At 40.5% G+C, this 26,952-nt stretch overlaps 5 protein-coding genes across 11 annotated transcripts; 1 reads left to right on the forward strand and 4 right to left on the reverse strand.

The window, feature by feature from the left end:
• Positions 1–337: 337 nt before the first annotated feature.
• LOC135674913 (calcium-dependent mitochondrial ATP-magnesium/phosphate carrier protein 2-like) lies at positions 338–4,635 on the reverse strand. Of its 2 annotated transcripts, XM_065185178.1 has the most exons (5): positions 3,820–4,635; positions 1,279–1,887; positions 1,102–1,167; positions 910–1,000; positions 338–818 (listed from the first exon to the last, which is right to left on the reverse strand). In XM_065185178.1, exons 1-5 carry the CDS (start codon positions 4,301–4,303, stop codon positions 626–628), a joined length of 1,443 nt encoding a protein of 480 aa, XP_065041250.1. In that variant the 5' UTR covers positions 4,304–4,635; the 3' UTR covers positions 338–625. The 2 variants fall into 2 exon arrangements, with proteins under 2 accessions (XP_065041250.1, XP_065041249.1); XM_065185177.1 differs by having other exon boundaries at positions 1,102–1,887; positions 3,820–4,633.
• Positions 4,636–5,378: 743 nt separating this feature from the next.
• Positions 5,379–14,836, reverse strand: LOC135673151 (uncharacterized). Of its 3 annotated transcripts, XM_065181930.1 has the most exons (9): positions 11,767–14,836; positions 10,916–11,005; positions 9,863–9,967; positions 9,577–9,729; positions 9,391–9,489; positions 9,182–9,310; positions 7,267–7,443; positions 5,896–6,012; positions 5,379–5,759 (listed from the first exon to the last, which is right to left on the reverse strand). In XM_065181930.1, exons 1-9 carry the CDS (start codon positions 12,067–12,069, stop codon positions 5,574–5,576), a joined length of 1,359 nt encoding a protein of 452 aa, XP_065038002.1. In that variant the 5' UTR covers positions 12,070–14,836; the 3' UTR covers positions 5,379–5,573. The 3 variants fall into 3 exon arrangements, with proteins under 3 accessions (XP_065038002.1, XP_065038003.1, XP_065038004.1); XM_065181931.1 differs by lacking the exon at positions 10,916–11,005; XM_065181932.1 differs by lacking the exon at positions 9,391–9,489.
• Positions 14,837–14,987: 151 nt separating this feature from the next.
• On the reverse strand, positions 14,988–16,553 carry LOC135673152 (DCC family protein At1g52590, chloroplastic-like). The gene is made up of 5 exons (XM_065181933.1): positions 16,227–16,553; positions 16,078–16,135; positions 15,718–15,825; positions 15,397–15,489; positions 14,988–15,299 (listed from the first exon to the last, which is right to left on the reverse strand). The coding sequence occupies exons 1-5, from the start codon at positions 16,414–16,416 to the stop codon at positions 15,212–15,214; spliced, it is 537 nt and encodes a 178-aa protein (XP_065038005.1). The 5' UTR covers positions 16,417–16,553; the 3' UTR covers positions 14,988–15,211.
• A 1,218-nt stretch (positions 16,554–17,771) lies between these two features.
• On the forward strand, positions 17,772–20,350 carry LOC135673153 (pentatricopeptide repeat-containing protein At4g32430, mitochondrial-like). The gene has a single exon (XM_065181934.1). It carries the CDS (start codon positions 17,789–17,791, stop codon positions 20,090–20,092), a length of 2,304 nt encoding a protein of 767 aa, XP_065038006.1. The 5' UTR covers positions 17,772–17,788; the 3' UTR covers positions 20,093–20,350.
• On the reverse strand, positions 20,289–26,159 carry LOC135673154 (DEAD-box ATP-dependent RNA helicase 52C-like). Of its 4 annotated transcripts, XM_065181938.1 has the most exons (8): positions 25,920–26,159; positions 24,951–25,721; positions 24,773–24,856; positions 23,355–23,597; positions 22,920–23,087; positions 22,544–22,657; positions 20,863–21,271; positions 20,579–20,783 (listed from the first exon to the last, which is right to left on the reverse strand). In XM_065181938.1, exons 2-8 carry the CDS (start codon positions 25,668–25,670, stop codon positions 20,725–20,727), a joined length of 1,797 nt encoding a protein of 598 aa, XP_065038010.1. In that variant the 5' UTR covers positions 25,671–25,721; positions 25,920–26,159; the 3' UTR covers positions 20,579–20,724. The 4 variants fall into 4 exon arrangements, with proteins under 4 accessions (XP_065038009.1, XP_065038008.1, XP_065038007.1 ...); XM_065181937.1 differs by having other exon boundaries at positions 20,289–21,271; positions 24,951–25,715; XM_065181936.1 differs by having other exon boundaries at positions 20,289–21,271; positions 24,951–25,737.
• Between the last annotated feature and the right edge of the window lie 793 nt (positions 26,160–26,952).

Below are 26,952 nucleotides of genomic sequence, written 5' to 3' on the forward strand. Positions count from 1 at the left end.
CATTACAATTTATAGAAGGTATTTGGCTAACAAAAGTCAGATGCACATGAAATCGTTTTAATAATGGAAATTGTTTTCTCTCTCTCTCTCTCTCTCTCTTTCTTTCTTATTTCTCCTTTTCCTTTCCCCTGCAAATCATTATTTGATAACCTATTGCCTTTAAACTACCAACAAAACTGAAATCAGCAAAGCACCAATCTAAAATTGTTATTTGACTCTTAAGAATGTGAACAAAAAACTGTTTTCTACAAAATACTGCCCTATTTGCAACATTTTCGAGTATATGTTAGTGGTAAGCATGACCTGAAACAGAATCACTTTTGCCTATGTTTAAGAATCAATAAAAGTATATCGCCTAACATAAGTAATATTTATAACAAAAAAAGTACTGTGATCACTTTTGGCAGAGATAAAGCAGCCTACATAGACAGGAACTGTACCCGAGTAAGAGCCAGCTCATGAAGCTCATGTTATTGACACCAAGGAATGGGAAGGAAAAAAAATACCATGACACAACTAAAAAAAGAAAATTTTCAAGTATTCAATCTGTATGCTTTTCCTATTAAATCATAAAAATTATATTCATGTTAACTGTGGTTTTTATGGTGCAAAATCAAACAATTTATTAATCAAGAGAAAGGCTCTTCTTCATGGTCTCATAGACTAGATAAGTAATACCAGCAGCCGGCACTACTTTGAGCAGATTTGGGATTATCCCCTTGTAGAATCCTAAAAGTCCTTCGTTTTTGAGTGTTCTCCAGAACACATCAGACATTCCGTAATAGTTATTGGATGGATTGGTGCGCTGGGCTTGCATTCTGCAAGTGAAGGCAAGGAGTTAACCGCAAAAGATTTAAACACAAATCGTTGAATCCATGAGCCGTAGCAATGTTATCACTCATCAGCTACCTTGTTCTGATAACCTGCAAAGGGTAAACACATGTTGCTCCAAGAGCACTTGAGATAGTTCCACAGCCTAATTGCATGACTGGACCTGGATCTGCATAGCATTTGAGACTATCAGATCTAGCTAGCTGCATGTAAAATAACTTGAAAGAGAAATGTGAACATGATCAAAGTTTCTAAAGGAGCTGAGCTTACCACTATTCTTGAGAATATATGTTCTAGACATATCTTTTAGGGTCTCGTATGCAGCAAGATCTATCCCTGCAAATGGAATGATTCCAAGAAGAGATGGGACGATCCCTCTATAGAAAGCTCGAGGCCCCTCGTGCACCCAAATATCTCTTGTAAGCGTAGCAAGATTGGGAACCTTACCAGCTTCACAGGCATAGGTCTGTAGTCTTGTTTTCACGAGATCCATTGGATAAATAACAGTCTGTGACACTGCACCTGCAATACCTCCAGCGATCAGACGCTCAGAGGCACCGATATTACTCTTCTCTTCTCCTTTGCCTTTGACGATGAAATCCTTTAGGATTTCAAATGTATAGAACTTTATTGCACTTTCAGGTGTGACCTTTATCACATTTAAGCCATTCCCCCTGAAAAAACTCAAGAAACCACCCTCTCTCCATATGTCTTTTATCGCCGGCAAAATTCGTGCCCGTGTTGTCTGGACTTGCAAAGCTACTTTAAGTCTGTCAAGAGGAGCAGTAGCTGTCCGAGAAGCTGCTCCGGCTACCCCTCCTGCGATCAAGTATTTGCTTGGATTCACATGTTTACTTATACCTTCTGGGATAACAGCCTGTTCACCAATATCCACAAGACAAACTCTTTCCCAGTACTGATAGATGTTCTCAATCGTTGCCTCGTGGGGGTAAAGTAGAAGAAAATCTCTCCATTCCTCAAAAGTTATAATCCCATTGTTATCCTTATCGACGTGCTCTACGAAACGAGCAAGCTCCTCATCGTCAATATCAATCCCTGCAAAAGAGAGAACAGCAGGCCTTTGATGTTAATTCCATAGCGGAAGAAACTGGTCAATGCATTCGAGAAAAACTGAAGCAAATTTGAAGACTTCGCAGGTAATTCCAAAGTTGAAACATATTCCGGAAAATCTTGCATGCTTCCAGCTGACTACAAAGCACAAACCAGCTGATTATAACTCAAAAGTTATAATCCCATTGTTAACTTTGAGAATTTGTTTAAGAATAGCACTTCAGACAATGAGCGGAGTATATTCAACAAATAAGCAGATGGATCATGCAAATGTCATGGCAGGAATTGAAGAGACAAAGTGTAAGATTTCTGTATAATGGTGGATCTTCAAAAGATTTGTTTATTTCGTTACAAAAGGAAAAGCATAATCCCATTAACAACATATTTTTTATAATTAATAATAGTTTTGCATTTAGAACAGGATTTGGCAGCAAATTTCTTCTTGGAAAAAAATCTTAAGCTTTTGCAGAACCTACAACATGAACAGCCCTAATCAGCAAACCTGTACGACCGGGAAAAATAAGCAACCTAAAAGACTAAGATAAAACTGTCATAAACCATATGACAAGTTGGCTATTAGAAGGTTATGGAAATTCCATAACTAAAAACAGCACTAGTTTTCCTGTCCATTGCTTGCCTCATCTATCGGGCCAAACAGTTCAAACTTACGGTTTTGTTGTTGTTGTTGATATATTGCTTGCCTCTCCTGTAGTAAAAGCAGATGGCTAGAGAGATTAGGTGGCATAGGAGCCATTGGATGGTCCATGGTTGCCTCTCCAATCACCTGCCTAACAAGTCGGTAATGAATGCAGGAATCATGTGAAAAATGTGTTTCTGAACTAAAAAACATGAAACAATATCTTGGTCTCCTCATGACAGATCTAACTACTTCAGCATAGTTTCTATAGATTCAGTTACTTCCCATACAAAAGCCCCAATTGAATCAAGATCCTGCTACATAGAAAAAAACCAAAGAAACTTAAACACAGTCGAAACTCCTAATCGAAAATAAACTGAATAATTAAACCATAAAGGACATCCATGATGTCAAAGTCAAAGCAAAGAAAATTTGAATGCATCGTAACTTTGACTTATGCTTATTCGTCAACAGATAAAACTAGTTCTTCACCAGGTTCAGAGTTACAGTTTTAGTTTCAGTTACGACTGAAACATTCGGCAGTTTTGGGTTTTGAGAATTCCAAGTTTAGATGTGCTAACATTTTCCGAAACCAGAACATTAGAGAAAACATACTAGGAATGATCCAGAGGCTTAGACGAGATAATAAATTAATAATCAGTGTTTGATCAGGTGCAATGACTACCACTAGAAACACTGATGATGGCACAACCAAGTTGAACATCACCAATCTTGACAACATCATGCATCTTCGGCAGTTCAGAACATGGTAAACCTCTGTCCTATAAATTAATCATTCATGGTCTTGTCATATAAAATTCAGTTTGGTAAACCTCTGTCCTTGAGACATGAGTAAATTATAAATTAAAATTGTCAAAACACAATAACAAAGGAGAAGCAAAATCAAGGTCAAACCTTATAAGCCAACAATTCAGAGGCGAGGAAGGAAAGAAAACGACAGGGGATCAAATGTCTTAACTTTGTTGACTTTCTTTGCCTAAAAAAATTGCTCCTGAGATGCATTGAAGACATTTATAGATGATGATGATTAAAATTAATATCTAGTGACACCAAATTTTTTATGACTATCAAATTTAGAATCCCAAACTCGGATAAATTAGGTGCATCTATCAAGAAATATCAATGGAAAATCGACTCAGTGTTATCTCAAAGATTTCAGAGATCTGATGTCAATGCTTTGCTATCCCAAATGCCCATTGGACATGCAGAGGAGATATCATTTCCTATCAATGGTAGATCTGTGTCGTCGATTATTTTACCTGCCTTGATGAGAGCGTCCCATAGCTCCTCCGGCAAGATGCAACCGTTGTGCTCGACGTCGATGGCCTGGAAGATGCGATAGAGCTCGAGCTCCTTATCGTCCATGTAGCGCCGGAACTCCTGGTAGTCGACACGCCCGTCCCGGTTGGCATCGCACACCTTGAGGAGGTCCCTGGCGTACTTGTACTCGGCGGGGACGCGAAGGGCGGAGAGGCCGGAATCGATCTGAGCGTAGTCGAGATGGCCGACGCCGGCCGCGTCGAAGAAATTGAAAAGGCTCCGGACCCGGACCTCCCTCTCCTCCCCGGTCTCGCGCAGGGCGAGGAGCACGTGGTCCATGGAGACCGGGCCCGGCTTCTTCACCGGGTTGCAACCGTCCGGCCGCCGCCGCCGCCGCTGCTGCTCGCCCTCCGCGGCCGGCGCTGCATCCATCTTCGCGGAGAAACCGCTCGGCTCCTCCACCGCCTTGGCCGCGCCGGACATCTGCCGCCTCCGATAGTCAAGGAGGCAAGCCAACGAACCAATTGACGAGGGAAGAGAGCTCCGAATCGGTCCAGCACAATGCAGGATGCAGCGGGTCGGAAGGAATCAATTAGAGCAGGGAAGAGACATACACCAAGAAATGGGAAGCAGCAGCAGTGGGGAAAAGAGACGCTGAGGTCAGATCATAACGAGGACGACACGTATCGATCCGTTAGTTTGTTGACACAAACAACCGTCTTCCCTCCTCCGCTTCCCTTAGCAGCAGATGCAATGTATGCATGTATATGGCCAAGTCCGGTCCGCTAAGTGGTCTTGGACGGGGCGTGGAAGAGGAGAACGCGATGAAGCGGAGAATTAGGAGATCTCTCACTCCATTATTATTATTATTATTATTATTATTATTATATAGAAACAAAACATGTCTTTGTCGAGAGGTATTGAGAAACCAGAAAACAAATGTTGGTTTTCTCGGAGCACAAATATACTTCACATGACAAAGCAGCAGCAGCGTGTGATGGAAATGGAGACGAGAAGAGAGAACGAGGGTCGTTCAAACCCATTCAAATGGGTTTACCAAACCGGGATTCTTGATACTATGGACGAATAAATAATTGGAGCGGGTCAAAAGGAGCATTCCGACTACGACTTTTGTTATCCCAGGAGGATTCAAATGTTAGGATCATGTGAACACGCAGACTGCAAAGATCACCGTCCAACACGAATTATAATCAATAAAAGAGAAGGAACCATCACAACTCTACTTGAATGTGTGTGTTATTGGAGAACGTTTGCATCCATCACAATCATGGGTTCAAATCGATGAACATAGTTAAGGCTGCCAAAATATTCTCCCAGAAAATGTAGGTTTAAGAACATAAAAAGAGAAGACCAGTCCAAACAAAGGAGATGGAAGAAGATATCATCATATGCTAGCACAAATATAAACATTTCAAGCTGTCTTTAGTATCCATCTCTTGTTCTCTACCTACAAGAAATGCAGCACCTGTGTCAGTGGATCATTTTGTGGCCTGGAAAAAAAAATTATTTAGATTGGATTAAAATGGCACCACAACAATACGAGGAAAATTATTTAGATTGGATTCGGCATCAGATACATAATACTGCCACTTTGCTCGGTCATACACATCTCTGGTGAATTGCAGCAGCAAGTTTGAAACACTCAGACTGCTAGTACATACGACCAGACCTACTAAAGACAAATGCGCGGCAAACAGAATAGTCCATGTCTTTGTGAAGATCTTTGACACTACTAAACGATGCCGTAAGGCTGATAACTCGATATGGGAGTCTTCAGATGAGAAGCTACATCCAATACATGTTCCAGGTCAACTTCAGGGTAATGTTGGAGAAGTTTCAAGTTTGATACGAAATCGCCACTTAGAAGTTCATGTCTAACACATAGCAACATGGCACAACAGACTCTCAGTAGGATCTCCTGTACAAGGAAAAATTGCTGTGATATGTTACATTTCTAGTATATAAACATGAGGTGCATCTTCAGAACATGTATGATGTTTTGAGACAACAAATATTGCCAATGAAGGCTTATTAATGAAAGCAGAGAAGTCTACCTGCACACCAGAGGGATTACTGAGAAGATAATCCCAAATCCTCATGATAGTTGAGAGTTCAAATTCCTGGGTCAATAGTAAGGTAATCCACCTGAATGCATAGAACTGGGGATTCATCTGTATATAATAGGTAAACATACCAAGTTCTATTAGTAGGTACTTAGAAACAACAAAGACACCTAGTCACCATAATTAAACCACTGAGCAAAATTTTACATGATGGTATATTTCTCCCAATTTATGCATAAGTTTCAAACAAAACTTGCCAACAATTGATGCTCAAGAGAAAGACACAAAACCTGATTAAATGTCTTTTAGAACCTCTTGTATTATTTTACCTATGCCATGCCAATGATGTTAGATATATAGCACTTGGATTGTCTTCAAATTTCCTGGCTCTGGGTGGAGAACATAGGTGTCAATTATATGTCTCAGTTTTGAAATATTTTAATGTGTTCAACATACTTTTTCTCTTTCCAGGTAGCTGCAATTTTTCATCTGACACTTCTTTCTTCGGAAAAATCCTTCGCAGTTCATAATTGAGGAACCTATCAACTGTCATGTACCAATACCTTTTCTCTGCTTCACTATTGGTCCATTAAACAAATAAGAAAACATGTATACCTCTGCATATTCACAGTTATTTCTGATATACAATGAACGAAAGGAGGTGATAGAATCATGGAGTAGAGTGCTGGGGTATGCTGCCCGGCCATACATACCACTTCTCTATGGGACTGATAACGGAGTAAAATGCAACAGCATAAGAACAGGTCAAAATGTGGTTTTTGTAACATCTTTTTCGCTGATTTGATATTTTAAGACCCAAAACAAGGTAAATGGCCTTTGGAAAAAAGTGCAAGGCTTGAAAGAAAATAGTTCTCTTCAAGCAATCTTCAGTCTGAGTGGAAAGGAATGAGGAAGAACCAGGTATGCCTTTCCTCCATTCCATACTTCTTTCAATTTTCCATATTCTTTCTCCTCTTCTTTTCATTTTCTCTCTCTAGATGGCTATGTCAGCATGACCCCATGCAACTTTTGATAGGAATGTACCATGCTAATATGTTGACCAAACAGAACGCAATATGGAAATTTCATGGAAAGGGGGTGATCAAAGGAGGCAAAGAAGACCAAGAAATGTCAAACGTAGAACAACTTGCAAACTGAAGTACATCTTATGACATCCTCAACTAACATGCAAAAGACCTGGAAAAATACTATGCGCTATACACTTATGTCTCAATATTAACCCAAAAATGCAGTAGTCCTTTAGATGTATTTTAATTCTTTATATTTAAGCAATAGTAATGTGACTCCCTGCTTGGGAAAAGTAAAAAATAATAATAATAATAATAAAATTTATCAACATACCTTAGAAGCATCAAGATGTCGCCAAAGCTCTCCATCATTGGCTTTCAAAAGCTCAGAAAAATGCAAGAGTGTAGAATGAATTCCCACAGAACTATTATCTAATTGTTGACAAAAATGGTCCACAGAACCACTCAATAGTTGAACAAAACATTCAAAACTGTCTGCTTCTGCTTCTGACTGAAGATAGAGAAAATCAACTAGTAAGCTTTCTAAAGCAGTAGAAGCAATATCAGGTCAAGCAGATCATATCATAGACAGTCAAATTCTTACTTTTGGAAGCACGAGTAGCACAAAATTTAGCTATATGAAAGGCATATCTATGATAAACAGCCACCAACCAGAACTTAGAAGATGGAAAAAAGGGAAGTCCAGCTTCAGCCATTTTCCCCATGGTTGGATGAATTTTCTCATTAAATTCCTTCTCCCACATGCGACGTTGCTTTCCATTTTCTAAACGAAGTCCAAATACTTTGTGTTCCCATATTCCACAAACAAGATGCATGAACCCTCAAACAAGGTTTAAGCTTGCTTTCTGCATCAGTTTCCATGTTTTCACTCATATTAATAAAAAAGAAACACAAGTGAAGATGAACTGTCCTCATGGTCAACTTAGCAACACATATCCCTGTTTTGATCTGATCTAACTAAAACCAACATCAGAAAATATGACAAATACTAAAGAGTTTATCTTCTGAAACCCTCCACTCTTGGTTCTCATCAGAGATTTTCTAAACACACCACCCCACATCTGTGCCAGAATATTCTCTTCTCATTTTAAAATAACATTCTCTTCTCACCTCAAAATATTTTCTTCTCATTTTAAACACATATTTAATATTCAAGCTAAGTGTTAGAAAACAGTACACCAGTTAGCTCCCATCACCAAGTTCTCGGAAATCTATCAGTTACCTGCATATGTTCTATATATGTTTTTCCAAGCATTTGAAGTTGTTTCCTGATGAAAATATATCAACTATAAATTAGGGGTTAGTAAATAAGTTGGGTGGTGTGCAATGACCTGCCCTTGATCAATAAATAAGTAATTCCTTCTTTGATTCATTTCCAACTGGTTTCAATCAAAAATGAATTTTATACAGTCAAATCCAGTCAGTTCTGACTGCTACATACACATTCTATGTCTTGCATTCACTCACTCACACCTGTAACCATTCAGCTAGTGATACCCAAGAAGCAAAGAAGAGGCCCTTTGGTTAGTAATCTTTTATAATTTTTACTGTCTTTTCCCCTTTTTTCCAACTATTGCTAGCAAAAACAATATACTGGTATTAGCAGCCATTTTGCAGGCAATCCTTGCTTTATGCTATGCCTTCAACCCAATAGGTAATCTAGAATGCTATGCATCTCTTATGACTACTTTATATTCCATTTCTTGTCAGAAAATATTAACAACATATGAAGATGGATCTTTCATAATCTCCGGTTGATGTTTCCACTAAACTGCCAAAAGTTATACCAGTTCCCAAAGTCCTCCATGCACAGCAAGAAAAGATAATAAGAAGGTGCAAGTTACCCTGACCAATAATAGTTAGCATTTGACTAGTGAACCACAAGCTGAAATATCTTTCATTTTTGTAACAAATAGATGTTCATTTTCATAGGTTATTGACCTACCATACAGCAAAACAAAGAATACTAGATATTGGGACTTGGATTCTTCTAGCAAGAAATTTCTGATTTTTTGCAACTCACAAGATAATATGAAAAGCCACAAATGACAGCAATGTCAATCATAAATTCAAACTTATTGAGGTAAGCTAGTATGATCCTTCACTGATGTTGACATCCAATATGAGGGTTACAGAATGACCTTATATAATTCGATGCATGTCAGTTTTCTCTTGACAATGAGCAGTTTCTCAAAATTTAGAAGTTATCAAGAGTAAGGTTCACGTACAGCATCCTCCCCTTCTTGATTCATACGAAATACATAGTATAGTGGAGCCAACACTTCATTCATTCCTTGCACATAACCAATTGCTGGATTCAGTTTTGCAAATAGGAGAAGAATATTCCTCATAGCTTCCTGTCATTATAACAAGCTATCAACAAGTGATCCATTAGAAACAAGTAGTGTTCTAAATTTATAAAGTTAAAAGCAACTACAAGGTTCTTTCTGCTAAATGAGGAATCTCCTGAGAAAAATTTTATATCTTGATGCGTCCGATGAAGATCACGATCAATTTGCTCAACAATCTCTGCATCCTAGGAGATAATATGCATCTTACTTCCATTAGCAGGTAGATGAAGCTATCACAAGTCCAGGATAAGAACTCAGGAAAATTTGATCACCTTGAAATATTGATTCCAGATGCTACCATTACCAAGGCATAAAGGATGGTCCCCATTTGAGATTTCACGTCGACAAAGTAGTCCACCAGCTTCATTGTCCTGACCTGGCATACTTGAATTTGATGTCTCGTCCTCCTTGATCAAGAATTCTGACTGACTAATGGAAACTTATAAATAATCGAAAATATACATTAAAAAAGTTGCTGATCCACTTAGGAACACTGAGATACTGAAGCGAAGCTGGGGTTAAGTTTGACACACAAAAAAAGAGACCATAAGCACTTACTGGATTTAGTAAAAGCTCTCTTTTCAGTTCAGCGTATCTTAATCTGTTCTTGGCCAGTTCTCCTTTCCATAAATCTTTTTCAGCAGGTAAATAACCCAACAATAACTGCTTCATAATGATAATCAAAATGTATATCAGTCCACAATTAATAGTTTTCTTTTACAAACTAAAGCAAACGTCAGTATAATCAATGGAACTTTTTGCCTGCAATATTAGTGAAGTAACAGATGTGGATCACAACATGTGCGATAAGTTAAACATGAGCAAGCTGCATCTTGTTTGCATGAGTGACTGTGTTTAATGATATGACTCATGAGCATCACTATCTACCCATATGCTTTTGTGAACAAGTGCAGAATGAGCAAACAAAGTTCTGGTTTCTGGTTCCTTCCCCAGATCTGGAAGGAAAAAGTAGAGCTCTGTATCCACAAACTTCATTTGATGACATGAACATTTTAATAGACGCAATTCACCTATATAACCACAAACTCACCTCCACTTGGTTAAAATGCAGCTTACGGAGGATCGTTGATCTCCTTCAACGTATAGGGAAAAAGTTTACCACTTCTTTTAAAGTGTCTAGAAACTCTAGGGTGATACTCTTAGCTGCTTGAAATGGTCAAAGAACCATAAAACTGCACCATATGACAATATTTTTATATGATAAAAGCACAAGTTTCATTTGGGTACTAATGTCATTCAAGTGAAACTGTTGACGTTGTTGGATATCCTAGAACTTGAAGTGACCATGGTTGTTGGATCTACAAGGTAAACAGTTTAAGCTCCATGAAGGTGCTCTGCATTTCACGCTGGAAGGTAATTAAAGACAAATATGTCAATTGCAACTCATCTACTTGCATATTTGAAGATAAAGTCAGTACAACTATATATTCAACACTTGCACACAAAAATCTGCATGCAAATGCGCACACACGCATGCATAACCATAGCAAAATTGATGCATAGGGTCAAGTCATTCTTTCAGAAGTATGGGCATTTCACTAAAACAAGAAAACGATTCAATAATTTGAAAATGCAAATAGGATACTTAACCTTCCAGACAATTGACCGAAACTCTTCAGCAAGATGACCACAAGAAGCTATCGATCGCAATGCTTCTAAATTTACTACTTTCTGGGAAAGCTGTCAAAAAAGTTCGACTAAGAAAAGCAATCTTCTAAAATAAAGAAGGCTATGCGTCACTTGTACACTATATGATTCTAAGAAGGCACAAGTTTGCAAGTTTTACAGCAAAAGAAATGTTGGACCTTTTTTAACGCATAACAAAGCATGTTTGCACTGATGAGGTCTCATCATCACAACATATCAAAATCTCAAAATGAAAAAATATTACACTTTATTCTACCTAATTTCATATTTGCACAATCTGAGTTGTAACCAGTCTTGTAGTGAATGTTTCAAGCAAATATTGGCTTCCTTCTTATCCGAATGATGCTCACTTAGTATTGTAAGTCAACTGACACTTGGTCTTAATGTGACAGTCCCAAAGCATTCAACTTCATCCGACTGTGACCATAAACCTCATCAAACCCTGAAAATGGCCACTCGAACTCGAGGACATTGTTAGGTCATTGAGAACTAGTTAATTATATTGTCCCTTACATTTCACCACAACAAATGAAATAGGATAACGCAATATTTTCATGGAACAACAGGCTGACAATTTGTTCGTTTTCCCTTTGGGTTGTTATCTATTATCCTTCTAGCAAAATAAAATCTAAATTGACAGTACTAAAAATCAAAGAGAGAAAGAAAGAGAGCACAAACAACAACTCGAAGCACATCAAAGAAGAAGAAGTTATGAGGGAGATTAAGGGACCAAACGAGAAACCCATGCTAAGCCTACAAGATAGGACGAGAAACGTCAGTAGGAAGGAAGCCACCTCGAATTCCAAATCGGACCGCTTATCCCATGAAACCTCCCTGCCGATGTCGATCTTGATCCTGTGGTGGGCCCTCAACACCGTCCAGTTCTCGTCACCGTCATCCGGCCATATTTCCCCTTCAGATCTTTCTTCTCCTCCTCCTCCTCCACCAACCTGAAACGTTCGGAGCTCCTCCTCCTCTCTTCCTTCGTCATGGTCATCATCCTCCTCCTCCTTCTTCTTCTTCTCGGGTGGTTTGATTCGATCAGGAAAGCGCGGGACGATGGTGTTAGGGAGCCTGATCTTTCCTTTAAGCAGCATCGGTTCTCCGGAACTGAAGGCCACGAAGGGAGGAAGAGGACGAGAGGAAAGGTATGGGTTTTGTCTCCGCCATGGCGGTGGTTGGCATGGAAAGGCATATTGAGGGTGCTGAGGGAGGAGGAGACGAGTAGGTTCGACGGTTAGTTCAAGTACGAGGAGAGCACCGGAGCACGAGATGAATGAAGCAAGCACGTGATGCAGTAATGTACCAATGGACCCGAGTCGAACGTCACGTGCGGGAGACCCGCTCAAATAATTAATGAAATTTTTATGATTCAAAAATAGAACCTTTCATTCTGATATTATTAGAATTTTTGTATTAATATCATTAATACAATCAAAAACCCATGTACAGTCTGAAACACTGACCATGTGATCATAATGATGCTACCTTTGTATATTGCCATTGATGTTATCATCACTGCTATTCAAGATTAGCTGATACCTTCGTTGGTTACGTTAGCATTTCATTATTGCTGCTATTAAGTCGTTACAACATCATATCAACCCGTGAGTCGTTTATTCATAGGCAGAAGAAGTAGACTTAACTGTTGTTGTTTTTTCAATTTGAAAGTATTTATCTTTAATAAATTGTTAATTCTACTTGAAATCAAAGAAATTTTTAATAAGTTGTTAATTCAGCAACCAATATTTTTGCAATACCCATTTATGAGTACAAGAAAGTCCTGATTTGTTTTTAGGATCTAAGATTTTGAAAGTGTCCAGCTGCATTGGCAGATCTTATGGACACAGTATTGCACATAGGATAAGAGAAAAAAATTGGCACATAGGTTGTTACCGGCTATCAATTGTGCTTGTGCTTGTATTGGGAATCGAGTCACGTGAGATGTGAATACGGTTACCGTGGAACAGTGTTACAATTGCAATGCAACGTCCATCCATTTGCCACAAGACATCCAGTTGATTACCTTCTTGTGATCAGTGTTGTGATGTCTAAACTAGCCTTTGTGTGTGTGTGGGGTTTGTGATGTTGGTTGTAGCGAGTAGGTTAAGTGCAGTAGGGATGGCTTCTATAAGTTGTGATCTTGGGGATGTGGTCATGACAGCATAAAACCAGATAGAAAGACGGAAGAATCTAGAGAGAAACATTACCTTCTTCCCGAAGCCACATCATTCTCAGGAGGAGGAATTTTGTCGGGAAAAGAACCACCTTCTCCAAATCACTTAAATCAATAATCACCTTCTATCCTTTTAACTCATGTTACTTTATTTAAGTTAAATTGGGATCCCTTAACATTATAGTTTTACGAAATATTTGCTTAAATAACAAGTAATAGAGATTAAAGTCCTTCACTATTATTATAAATAATAATAATAAAATCATGGTTTTGGTTTCTCCAAATGATTATCTAAATAAATAAATCATCAACTACATTCTGTGACCATCATACATAGAAATGATAAGATAAACCCAAACTACAAAAATGTTTAGTGGAAAGCATAATATGGACTCAAAGATGCTGATTAATAAGTGTTATCCCCACAGCAGGAGTAGACATCATATTTAACTATAGGCTAACTAAGTTGCAGGTCTGGTCCAACTTCAAATCAAATCCTAGCGCTGGGTTTCACTTACTACAGGTTACAAATGGATTCAAAACATCTCACATAAAAATAAGGCAATCTCTATATCAATCCCTATATGAGAGAATAAAGAACGCTAAAACAAAATGGCATCTGAAAATAAAAAACAAACTTCTATGTTACAACACCCTTTGTGTTCAGATGGCACACACCCCATCTGAACTTTCTAATCGACGATGACAATTTCTTTCGCCTCAAGATGCAGATTACAGAGTGCAAAGTAAGGAATTCTGTAAATAAAGAACATCTAGCAAATATGGAAAAGTTCATCACAAGCCTATACAGTGATCTCAAAAACCAAATGGAGCCTATCAACCATAACAACCTTGTTATTAAAGTATCATGTGCCTAACAACTCTCAACAGAACAAGGAAGATAATTCATCAAACACTAAAAGAGCAGAAATAAGCTCTAAATACTGCAAACCCTATTCTTGAAAAGGACATCACCATATTTTAAGATTATGAAAACATCAAAGCGAAGGATATCACCTAAGAATAAGGTAATATCTATATGGATCCCAACATGAGCAAATAAACAATTAAGATTATGAAGGTTATATATATACCATCCTGCTCCTTCGATCTTGGACTTGCTCCTCCTTCGGAACCATTACCATGTCTCAAAACCCTCCATAGTTTTCAATATATATACCATCCAGAGAGAAACACGTGATGTAGCACATGAATGTTGGGAAACTGCCAGCTCATTGCGGATTATGATGTTACGCTATTAATTACCTTCTACCTGAAGTCATTGAGATTTGCATACTGAACTACTAATGATCTGAACCTACAGAACTTTGTGTAACTTTTTCATTATTTTCAATGTTTTTTATTGCTGTCAAACCAGCACAACGCTGTAAGACATTATGTGACTTCCAGTGCGTGCTCCAAGAATGACTTACCTTGTTTTGAGGATTTCCTATTATATTTGCCATCAAAAAATCTTTCGATTTCAAGGGATTATTCTAAGGTAATATCTATCGGTACAAGTAGATGGTCAGGGAACAAAATGATTATTTTTATTAATAATGAGAGAAAGTTGCAGAATTTCTTTCAGATAAATCATTATATCCATGCCCAACTTATAGCCTCACTGCTTACAGTATGCTAGACTAATCTGGGTAGATGTTAAAAAACACCTTATGCAGGAGTCATGTTTTCATTTGTTAGTTTGTGCAATATAGAAGGCCAATTATCTGGAGAAGACACATTTCTGTTTGTTGCATTAAGAAATGTTATGATTCAGCCTCCACATTTAAGACAAAAAAAAAACGGGGTAGATGCATCATGGAAATAGAGAGTGCAACATGCATACAAGTGTTAGACTACATTAATAGCATGGTCACAAGTCTCATAAACCTTACAACAACAACAACAATAATAACAAAATCGTAAGTCCCAACAAATCTTAAATCCTAAGCTTAAACGCTACAAGTCATATTTATATATAATAAGCTAAGCACCAAAATTCCAAATAAGTTTGATGTGTAGATAACATACAGTTTTCAAGTATTTGCAGGAGTAGCAGACTCCTATATCTCGCATGATCCTGACTCAGACCGACCAAATAGCGAATAACGACTGTTTGCAACATTGTCATAAGCGAAGTCCCTCACAAACCTATGAGGATTCATCGATGGAGTGTCAGAGCCCAGCTAGAACAGTTGTGCTTGTAATCCTAAACTATGAAAGAAAAGGCATTGTTGAGGGGCCTTACAGAGGAACGATCTTCAAGAAGAAAGCCAGCTGAGGGAACGGCAGGTCAAGGTGCTCCATTATCCTTAGCACTGCTTCCGACTTTATATAAGAACTACAAGCACGAATACAGCATCTTGGTTATGTAAACTATGGTTATTCCCTCAGACACTTGTGCTTCTGAGCCATTTAAGGATCCAGGTGAGGTCCCAACGAGCAATGGTCGGTCTTATTAGATAATGGAAGCACCAATTTATGAGTGTTCCAACGATGTGACGGTAAATCACTGAGCAAATGAGAAAGAAGGGAAGGCATGAGATGATTGCGTGCTGGTACGACATACCTATCTTTTTCAACTAAGACGACGCTGGATATGTCGTCGGGTGATCTCCCACATCTCTGCAGAAGTTTCCTGCCGGATTCGCTCTGCAGCACCTGGTATCTGATTCTTCTGCTCATTAATGTAACATGCCATCAGTTCATTCCTCTCAGGAAATTAGAGCAACAAGAGAAAGAACCGTCGCGTATTGCATGTCAATCAACTATTCGACAATATTACCATGAGAAAAAGGAAAGAACAAGAAGAAATAGGAACAAAGCAAAGCTTTATCCCAATTGAAACAACAGTTCTCATTACTACATGGTCCACCCATGGCTCGCAGAACTCAAAAGGCATGAAGGAAAAGTAAGAGGAGACAACTACCTGTTGGGATCGTTGTCGCGCACGAACCTGACTCCTCCGTTGCACAAATTGCACACGCCTGCCATCACCGATCGTACACCAAGAAGTAAAAGATCATAGAAGGGATTCAATGGGAAGGGAAGAAAGAGGCAGCCTGGTGTCGGTGTTACCATCGAAGAGCATGATGGGCCTGGAATCGCTTTGGAAGAACTCAGTGTTCGTGGCCTTGACCGAGTCGACGGCGGCGGAGGGTGGAGATGGGGTGCGGAGAGCGGCCTGCGGCGCCCGAGCTCGCCTGAAACGAACCGGACTTGGAACGATAAGCCGAGCGCGAGGCACAACCGGAAGGACGCTGGCCATGTCGCTAAGTCTATCAGTGGGAGGATAAGGAGGAGGAGGAGGAGGGTCGATTCTTCCGTCGTCCTCCGCCTTTAGAGCTCTTGTTCTGTTACCAGAGTCCGTTTGGGATGATGGGTAGAAAACAAGTGTGCACGGCTCGAGCCACGGTACATGGACATTGCGAACCACATAAGTTTTATGAACACGTTTTTACATCTCTATCCTCATCGAAGTTTTATAAATTTATAGTATGATATTATTGGGCCTAAATTTTTTTTCAGACGAATTTCGAAAAAAAAAAACTCTTGTTTTTAAAAACTTTCAGTTAGTGTCTCAATTTTCAAGAATTTTAATAAAATAATTTTTATTTTAAAATAATAATATTATCTTTATCAAACTCGTCTCATCTTCACGATCATAATTCTCTTTTTTTCCTTGCTCATAAGTTTCTTTGTTTATGTCTTCATCGCTAATCACCTATGTCACAAACAAGAACAACGAGAGTGAGATGTGTAGGGACAAGTCTAGTAAGACAAAGAAAAAAAAATTAAGACGACATGATGTAAAGATTACTTGTGTCATAAGCAAAAACGATAAGGACAATACAGATAAAGCCAAATCCGACGAGGGTCAATAGTGTTTACAGAAGCATGAGGGAGACAAGGATGAAGGTGTAGGGCGAAAACAACGATAAGTTCAATAGAGACAAAAGTAAGAAAAAAAATTTTACGTAAAAAAAATGTACTCTACGATATAAGTATAATTATACTCATGGGTATGAATACGCATGTGGATTCACCCATAATGAGGAGGGGATGAGAGATATTTTTTATTAATCACGTGGGTATAAAGTAAAGATAAACATAACATATCCCATCTTATCCTTATGTTTATCATTGTCTTATCAATATATAGATTTAAACAATGGCTTTGAATATCTAACTCGTCTTATTCAAAGTTAAACTCCATTGAATCTTAATTGAATTGATTATTAATTAATTATAAATTATTTAATTTAATTAAATAAGATAAAATAATATTAATTTTCAACCATAACATATTATTATTATTCATTAATTTAATATAATTAATTTAATTTTAATAATATTTTATTTTTTAAATAAGATAGATTAATTAGGAAAATATGCTTTATCACAATAATAATAATAATAATAATAATAATAATAATAATAATAATAATAATAATAATAATAATAATAATTTGGGGAAGTATATTCTGTGACTCGTCCCGTTGTCATCCAGAATTTCTAAAACTAATTTTTTTTTTCAGAAATTCACCTTTTGTTTTTCCCACCTCGGCATCTATCGGTGAAACGATTTAAATACGTCCAACCAATTCCAATTGGCCTGACGACGACTCAGTGTGTGTCTCATGCGACGGTCATTCGCTGTTCGAAGCCGCCTCGTTCCATCTCTTTTGGCTCCGACCGTCCGTCACAGGCCTCTTCTCCGCTCCTTTCTCTCCCACCACCAACTTCTCGACGAGATCACGCATCCAAATCCCGCTCCCACATGCCCGGAGAATGCCGCCACCTTCCGTCCTCTCCAAGTCATCAGGGATCGGCTCCGATCGGAGGCCTCCCTCGACCCAGCCACTGTCGTCATGTCCCTCAAGCAGTGTCGCGGCCGACCAGGCCTCCAGATCCACGCCCTTGCGCTGTCCTCCGGCCTCGACGCGTACGTCATCGTCTCCAACTCTCTCATTAACATGTACTCCAAATCTGGCTCCTTCGACCTCGCTCGCAAGATATTTGACAGCATGTCTTGCCCCGATGTCGTCTCGTGGAACACCATTCTCTCCGGGTTTGCTTCCGGCGCGGAAGCGCTGGAGTTCGCTGCACTCATGCGTCGAGCAGGTGTTCCCTCCGACCCTGTGACCTTCACCATGGTGCTCGCCTTCTCCGCGGACCTTCAGGACTTGGAATCTGGACAGCAGTTGCACTGCCTTGTTCTAAAATCTGGGTTCGACTCGGACGTTTTCGTCGGGAATGCACTCATCACCGCATACTCAAGGGCTGCCTGCGCCGACGAAGCCAAGAGAGTGTTCGACGAAATGGCGGTGAGGGATTTGGTCTCGTGGAATTCGTTGATCTGCGGGCTTACTCAAGACGGCGGCTGTGGAACCGAAGCCATCGAGTTCTTCCTTATGATGGTGAGGGAGGAAGGTGTCAGGCCGGATCGCATTTCGTTGGCCAGCGTCATCTCGGCGTGTGGTCACGAAGGAAGTGTAGGCTTTGGATGCCAGGTTCATGGCTTCGCAACGAAGGTAGGGGTGGAGGACCATGCCTCGGTCTCTAACGTCCTCATGTCGATGTACTACAAACACGGGGACATCGTTTACGCCAAGAGGGTGTTCGAGAATATGACGGAGAGGGATGTCATCGCATGGACGACCATGATATCGATCGAGTCAGAAAACGCAATTCCTCTCTTCAATGGCATGAGACAGGACGGGGTGCAACCCAATGATGTCACATTCGTCGCATTAATCTTCGCTGTGCCAGACGAGCACCTGATGAGAGAGGGACAAATGGTTCATGGAGTCTGCTTCAAAACCGGGATGGCTGCGGAGGTGAATGTTTCCAACAGTCTTATAACCATGTACGCGAAGCTGAAATCCATGGAGGAGGCGAGGAGGGTGTTCGACGGAATGCACTGCAGGGAGACCGTCTCTTGGAATGCTTTACTCTCAGGATTTGCTCAGAATGGGCTGCGCGAGGAAGCTCTTGAGGTGTTCTCCTCGTTGATCGGGCACTGCCAGCCAAACCAGTACACGTTCGGGAGCGTCTTGAGCGCGATAACCGCAGCTCAAACGGTTTCCTTGACTTACGGTCAAGGCTGCCACGGCCGCATCATCCGATTGGGTCTCAACACCGACGCCTATGTCTCTGGTGCTCTGATCGACATGTACGCGAAGCGCGGAAGCATCGACGAGGCCCAGAGAGCATTTGATGAGACTGTCGTGAAGAGGCTTGTCGGTTGGACGGCGATCGTATCGGCCCACGCAAAACACGGGAACTACGAGGAGGTGATGAGCCTGTTCGAAGGGATGAAGCACGTGGGCGTCCGTCCCGATCACGTCACGTTCCTCGCGGTGCTGGTTGCGTGTGGCTGCAAGGGGATGGTCGACGAGGGCCGGAAGGTGTTCGACTCGATGGTGCAGGAGCACGAGATGGAGCCATGGGCAGAGCACTACGCGTGCGTCGTGGACATGCTGGGGAAGGCGGGCAGGTTGGACGAAGCAGAGGAGTTCCTGAGACTGGCACCAACTCCGCCAGGAGTCTCGGCGCTGCAGAGCTTGCTGGGGGCGTGCCGTGTGCATGGGAACGTGGACATGGGGAGCAGGGTGGCGGAGGCTCTGATGGAGCTGGAGCCAGGGGAGTCGGGGGCCTACGTGCTGATGTCGAACATCTACGCCGATATGGGAGACTGGGCAAATGTGGCGAAGATGAGAAGGGGGATGAGGCAGAGAGGGGTCAGGAAGGAAGTGGGTTTCAGCTGGGTGGATGCCGGCATCAGGGACGACTCCATACACATGCACAAATTCTCATCGGGCGACAGGACCCATCCATGGGCGGAGGAGATACACTCCATGGCTCGGAGTTTGGGGTCGGAGATGAAGGCGAGGGACGAGGACTGGTCCGACATCGATCTCGCTCGGTTGCCGAATCCCTGATACAGGACAGCAGGACAAGTAACTGTTCCGGAAGTGGCCAGCGGCGGATTTGACCAGATCGTGTAGCCCTCGACTACTTAAAAGATGGATGGAGGAACAGAAAGAAGGAAGATAGTCTGCTCCAAATAGGTAAACATGACAAACAGAGTGGAAGGTAGCTCACTTGAATAAAATATAGAACAGGCAAAAACGAAAGTAAACCAAATAAATACCATGATCACCATAGTTAGGAAATTGCAAAAGTGATTTCAGTTTTGACTTACAGGGAGCAAAACAAGAGCTCCAATGCATCCCAAAAACCTTAACATTGTCCACTGAATCAACAAAAATATACTGACACCAGCCAGGAGGTCCTAAACGAAAGAAGAAAAACCAAGAAAAAGAACTAAATTTCAGAAGCTTCCATGCTAGAGTCAGCAAGCTATTACTGTGTTTGTCAGAGAACACAACAGTTCAAACCCAACCATTGGCAATGATTGACCCATAATTAGAGCCGCCGTCGTTCTCAAACGCATTATTGCCATCAGTTATATCATTACCTCCTCCATATGAGCTAACGGAGCGAGTTCCTCCCACAGTGGCACTGATTGCAACATGATCTAAACGGTCATCGCAAGAATCATTGCCATCGGTTACAATATTGCCTCCTTCATATGATTTAACCGAAGGATTTCCACACCCAGTACCTGTCCTGTAGTTGCGGCCACCAATGATTGGCTCATGATCAAAACCGCCGTCAGACGCATAATTAACATCAGCTATAACATTACCTCCTCTGTGTGAGTTTGCCGCAGGGCTTCCTCCTCCGATATCCTTCCTGAAGTCACGGCCACCAAACCTTCTGGTACTAGACCCTCGTCTCCTCCCGCCACCATATGATGGCCGAGCAACATGGTTATAAAGCCAGTCCGGGACCTCTTGGTTAGCGTCCTCCATGCACTCGGCAAGCGACTTTGCCAGCCGCTGGTTTCCCTCGTTAAAGAATGCAGTAGCCTTACCAGTCTTTCCAGCTCGGCCTGTCCTTCCAATCCGGTGAACATAGTCATCTATGTCTTTCGGCAGATCAAAATTGATGACAAGAGCAACATGTGGGACGTCCAGTCCGCGCGACGCAACATCAGTTGCCACCATGACAGGAGTTGCACCGCTCTTAAAGGATCTCAAAGCACGCTCTCTTTCCTTGATTTCATCCAAACAGCAAATATTAGGATAAGAAAAAAATTTCAATATCAAAAAATGAAGCAACAAATTATATGGTCTTTTTAGTCATGGATCTAAGACAAGACACTGACATTAATGGAAGACAAAAAAATACTTCGACAATTATACAAATGCACATCGAACGGCTCTTTGGAAGAGGCCAATGTGAATGGCTTACATAAACCAGTGAATCGGTTGAACCTTTCAACAGATTCAACCTAAGTTGGTTCTTTAGGTGGGTTATGTCAAATAAACAGACTCCTATTTCAATAAATAATGAATATGATTGCAGTGGGAAAAATAAGCTACAGAATCAATACAATCCATATGATCAGCTGAACTCTCAAATAAAAGATCACCAAAAAAATTCTGAAGTATGGAACTTCATTCTTACTACAATCTTCATGTAATAGTAGCATAAACCTGCAGATTGTGGTCTGAGCACGGGCTGAACAACCATAAAACCTTCAGTATATGGTCTGACAGACACCACTTATTGCTTCACAATTACATAATAAAGTTAGATGGAATTGCTAGGTGTAAAGTAATGGTGCTTATTTTAAACAATTTTTCTCAAAACAATATACTTAGTTTAGCCATGAGAACCAATCACATGAATATAAACACAAAATTCATTAGAAAATTCCATTTAAAAAATAGCTACCAAGATATTCAATTGCTCCTTTTTAGAATTACCAATTATTTCCTTATAGAATTACAATTACCAGACCAATTAGAAGTTATTAAGAAAAACAAAGAATAAATCCAAATTGAAAAACCATCCAGGTAAGCAAAGTAGATGAAAAGCTATGTAATGAAAAAATGATCATGATATTTGTCAAAACAAAAGAAATCTCCATACAATAGGACAATCGATGCCATTTTATGGCATCATCACAATCTTAACATAGTATTGAATGATTCAGTATGTCAATGAACATCACATGATTCAGGCTCTGAAATTTAGATGATGACAGAATTAACATATTTTTATCTTTTAACCAATTTAATTAGTAAGATAATAATGTTTAGCATGATAACATTTAAACATGTCATTCAATATGGTAACATTGAGGAACAAAGTACAGCAAAAAAGTGAGTGCAGGATTGTTAGACATGTAATAAGAGAAACACAACAACAAAACACATGCACAGGTGAGAGGTGGTCAAGAACCAAGTCCTAGCCGCTTCCAAGCAAGTTATTTCTTTTGGGGTTTTAGGCAATAGGACAAAAAAGTTACACTAACTTACTGGCTGAGTTTTATCGCCATGAATAGATGTTGCAGGAAACCCATTTTTAGACAGCCAGCGCTCCAAGGAATCAGCTGCTCTTTTGGTTTCCACAAAAACTAGTGTCAACAATTGCTGCAGAAACGAAAACATGTTATTAACTATCACTATGAAGAAGTTAGCAACATAAAAAGAAAACTGCATAAAGGACAAACAACAAAATAATCCAGCACAGAAGAAAAATATTTTTTGGGCCTAGAATCAAAGGGCATATTGTAGTCAATAATCTTGAATTCTGACATAAACACAAAGTGGTTGTCTATGATATTAACCCAAATAAAATGAAACATTAGCTGAATACACACAGAGTACATGGAAGAACAATAATTCTTATGACCTTGCTGTGAATTCCATTTACTCTCTGTGCATGAAGAAGATCCACCAGACGGCCTCTTTTATCCACATCAGGAACATATTCAACTCTCTGCGAAATTAAATCTGTGCTAGATCCGATCCTTCCAACAGTCAGAAAAACATAATTTGATAAAAAGTCTGAAGCTAAACGCTGCATAAGGAGACAACCAGTATTAATTTCACATAAGAAAGTTTGCAAAACTCAGATAATGAATCAATCCAATAGCACAAATAATTTATTTCTCATTAAACATACTTAATCAATAAAGACATAGAAGATCTCTTTCTTTATGTTTCTTTAGTGTCTGTAGATCTATGTGAGGTAAATAGATGCTCAGCTTCAACCGCAAGTTATTATAAGAATCCCATCGATGATCATACACATGTGAATAAATGACACAAGGTGACATATGTTAACCTGTATCTCCTGTGGGAAGGTTGCGCTGAAAAGCATGGTCTGCCTTAGGCCTGGTGGCGGCATGTCCATTTGCTGGACTATTTTGCGGATCTGGGGTTCAAAACCCATATCCAGCATCCTGTCAGCTTCATCTAATGCCAAATATTTGATCTCCTTAAGAGAAACCTTTGCTCTCTCTAGCAAATCCAGTAAACGGCCAGGTGTGGCAACAAGAATCTCAGCACCTTTCTCAAGATCACGCAGCTGTTGATCTCACGCAATAAACACAAGGATAAAACAAACACCAAAAGAAGCAAATTAAATTAGGAAACAATTGCATGCCAAATCAAAAAATTCACGGAATGGAAACAGATCTGTACATGGTCAAGTACATCTAACAAAACTACTTCATAAAGACATGCAACATAGAATAAAGCTACACAGCAAACACACTTAATATTATGATGGTGCATTTTACATTGTTCAAATCTTTACGAAGAAAGACTGATTATTTTCACAAATCATTACTATCTTTCTTTTGGTTTCACGCGAGAAGGGACATGATATGGCATTCAGAGTTCTTAGACTAATCCTGAAATCTAACAGCAACACTGATGTCACAGAAATAACCACAAATAATAATCACAGAAAAAGATAAAATCAGTAACTGACAATAGTGTAGATTGAACTCCAAGTGTCACTCCATACAACAACGATAGTAGCGATCAAAGAGGAGCAAAATCATGTGTCTAATTAAGTGGTTATGTAAATAGAATGTAGTCAATGAAACAATGAAACTACATATAAGGCAGTTTCAGAGCATCGTGAAGAATAATCTAAACATAATTTGACTCATGCCATTGCTCTCAACAATCACATCAGCATGTCAAACCACAGATTTCCCAGTACTGCATTATAGAATATACTGTCAATCCAGTAAGAAGTCGACAAGATTGTGCAGAAACTAAAAGTGCCCCATCCATTTTATCTAACAATGACAAACACATACTACCACATTACTTATAAAGGACCAAAAATATTTAGTAACAAAAAAGCAGCACTAGCAGAAGTCTTCAATGTCTTGATGAAATTAGTACTCCTGTATCGAAGTCACATATCTAATTGAAGAAAAGAAACAATACTACACGAAAACGACTATTTTACATCCTCAAATTGACATCAAATAAGTTGAGAAATGTGGTACATTGGATAGATCCTTTTTGAGGTTCCTTTGGTATCTATAGTTATTTTTTAGTGACAATACACTCTCTCACTACAGAAAGAATCTATTAGCCTTCCACTGCAGAAAACCTGAACTAGTAAAACGTTCAAAAGTTGTGCAGATTATTAGAATTTTGCAGTCAATATCAATGTACCCTTAATGTATGCAAAATAATGACGCTTAATAATGTACAGCTAGAGGGAGCTATTAAATATACCTGATGACCGATGGGAGTTCCTCCGTAAGCCACGACAACTCTGACCCCTGTTTGATAGGCAAACTTTTTTGATTCCCCAAGAATCTGTGATGTGAATCGCCATGCGAAATAGGACAAAGGCAATGAATCAAAAACATGAAGAATATATAAAGCAATGTAAGTGAAGCTCATGCCGAACCTGGCACGACAACTCCCTGGTGGGGGACAGGATAAGTGCACGAGGCAAGGTAGTTCGATCACCGCCAGAGGGCCCCTTGGTCGGGAACTGCCGGCGGTTTCTCATTACACCGCTGATGATCGGGAAGCAAAATGCAGCGGTCTTCCCCGACCCGGTCTGGGCACAGGCCATCAGATCGCGCCCGGCCACCAGTATGGGTATAGCGTGTCGCTGGACCGGAGTAGGCTTCACGAATCGGCAGCGCTGAATGTTCTGGTTCAGGGCCTCCTCCAGATCGATCCCCGCAAAGGTTGTAGCGGGCGGGGGCACATCAAGCCCGCTCACCTCGACGGGTATGTCGTCGTAGGCGTCGAAGTTGATCCCCTCGCCACCGCCGCCAGAAGCGTCATTATCCGATATCCCCAAGCCGATGAACTCGTCGGCGATTTCAAAGGGGTTCCGCTCCCGTCGAGCCTTACCACGGCGGGAGCGGTGGCCAGAAGCTCGACCATCAGATTCTCGGTCACTGGAGCCGCGGCGGTTGGAAGGGATGCGGGGGGAGGATTGGAGGAAGGAGGGGGCACGATGAGGAGGAATGTCGAATCGACAAGAAGAAAAGGAGTTCCCAAATTGATCATACGAGTTCCTGAGAAAGCGAGGGACGTAGGTGTGGCGGGTTGCAGGTGCTGCCGGATCCGGGATGGTCGGCTCCGCCGCGGCGTCAGTCAACGACATTGCCATCACCGTCAGTTGATCAAGGAATCAACGGACTAACTGTGCTCTTCTCTGCAACTGAGAAGAGATCGTGCTGAGAAGACCAAGGAGTCAAAAGCACCAATGACAAACGAGAAATCTGAGATGGAGCCAGAGGAGTGAAGAGAAAAAGAGCAGAGAGAAGATCTCTACCACCACTCGTCTCCTTTTCCCAAGAGAAAGCCAGCGGAATCTTAAATGCCACTCACTAAAGCGAAAAAGAAGCTGAACCCTAACCTCGTTCTTCGGTTGTTGCCAACGGAGAGCGAGGAGGGCAGACAGAGAATGCGGAGCGACACCATCCCCGAAGGGAAACTTCAGAACCCCTCGCTGCCGATGATTGAACGAGAGAGAGAGAGAGAGAGAGAGAGCGAATCTTTGAGAGAGAAGCGAAGGACAAGCCGCTTCCGTGTTCGTGTGTATGTGTGTGTGTGGGGTGGGGATGGGATTGGGTGCGTTGTGTTTAGGGGAAGGAAAAGAACCTCGGAAAGGAGCAGACGCAGGGGAACGCTCGGGAAGTGGAAGAGGATGGCCGTTCCGTTTTCGCTCGTGACGCCGCGGTACGCATGAATCTCACGTCGTGTCACATGCGGCGGGGAGATCGTTTTTGATTCGTGGGCGGACAAGTGGCGGTCGGGCCAGAGTTTGACATCTGCCGGTTTGCTTGGAGATTTGTGAACCTGCTAGATCAGATGTGATGGGTTCATAGAGTAGCAGGAAGATGAAGGACATTCGATTTAAATGAAATGTCTTCAACGATGTTTAGTCCTTATAAGCATAAAAACTATAATAATACCTCTATTATATTAAAATTTTAATTGCAATAGAATCTTGCATCAACAAATCAAGTGCTAAAATTATGCTAGACATGCTTCTATCTTCTTGTTTCCTGCTGATAATAATCTTGTTGTACTTCTTTGTATTGTTCATGTATTATAGGGCAGGGGTTCAAAATTTATATTTGACATTTGTATTGGCGTCCAATTTTATTGCTGTGCAAATATATGTTGATTACTGCTCAGAAATAGTAATGAAAAACTAAAAATATGAATCTAAAGCGGATGTCGGTACTTATCTTTGTTGAGTTGGATATGTGAATGAGCTCTTGGGAGCTAGAGCTAAACATAATAGTTGTGATATGTTTTTAATGCTAAGATTGAAATCAAATAATATTAAATTAAATTTATTATGTATATCTTTCAATGTCATCTAAGAAAGATCTTTACGTGATCTGTAAAGGCATAATGACATTAATAATATGCAAGGAGAA

Source organism: Musa acuminata, chromosome BXJ1-5, assembly GCF_036884655.1.
Source record: "Musa acuminata AAA Group cultivar baxijiao chromosome BXJ1-5, Cavendish_Baxijiao_AAA, whole genome shotgun sequence".
Lineage (NCBI taxonomy): Eukaryota > Viridiplantae > Streptophyta > Magnoliopsida > Zingiberales > Musaceae > Musa > Musa acuminata.

Excerpts from the sequence above, each read along its gene's own strand:
- LOC135673151 (XM_065181930.1), bottom strand. The coding sequence starts at position 12,069 with ATGCTGCTTAAAGGAAAGATCAGGCTCCCTAACACCATCGTCCCGCGC. Across the intron at positions 9,730-9,862 it reads GAGAGCTTTTACTAAATCCA|TCAGAATTCTTGATCAAGGA; the intron begins GTAAGTGCTTAT and ends TCCATTAGTCAG. Across the intron at positions 9,490-9,576 it reads TCTGGAATCAATATTTCAAG|GATGCAGAGATTGTTGAGCA; the intron begins GTGATCAAATTT and ends ATTATCTCCTAG.
- LOC135673153 (XM_065181934.1), top strand. The coding sequence starts at position 17,789 with ATGCGACGGTCATTCGCTGTTCGAAGCCGCCTCGTTCCATCTCTTTTG.
- LOC135673154 (XM_065181937.1), bottom strand. The coding sequence starts at position 25,670 with ATGGCAATGTCGTTGACTGACGCCGCGGCGGAGCCGACCATCCCGGAT. Across the intron at positions 24,857-24,950 it reads CCAGGGAGTTGTCGTGCCAG|ATTCTTGGGGAATCAAAAAA; the intron begins GTTCGGCATGAG and ends TTCACATCACAG. Across the intron at positions 21,272-22,543 it reads ATGGCGATAAAACTCAGCCA|GAAAGAGAGCGTGCTTTGAG; the intron begins GTAAGTTAGTGT and ends GATGAAATCAAG.
- LOC135674913 (XM_065185177.1), bottom strand. The coding sequence starts at position 4,303 with ATGTCCGGCGCGGCCAAGGCGGTGGAGGAGCCGAGCGGTTTCTCCGCG. Across the intron at positions 1,888-3,819 it reads GGACGCTCTCATCAAGGCAG|GGATTGATATTGACGATGAG; the intron begins GTAAAATAATCG and ends TCTCTTTTGCAG. Across the intron at positions 1,001-1,101 it reads ATATATTCTCAAGAATAGTG|ATCCAGGTCCAGTCATGCAA; the intron begins GTAAGCTCAGCT and ends AATGCTATGCAG.
- LOC135673152 (XM_065181933.1), bottom strand. The coding sequence starts at position 16,416 with ATGGCCAGCGTCCTTCCGGTTGTGCCTCGCGCTCGGCTTATCGTTCCA. Across the intron at positions 16,136-16,226 it reads GCCCATCATGCTCTTCGATG|GCGTGTGCAATTTGTGCAAC; the intron begins GTAACACCGACA and ends CGGTGATGGCAG. Across the intron at positions 15,490-15,717 it reads GTCTTAGTTGAAAAAGATAG|TTCTTATATAAAGTCGGAAG; the intron begins GTATGTCGTACC and ends TCGTGCTTGTAG.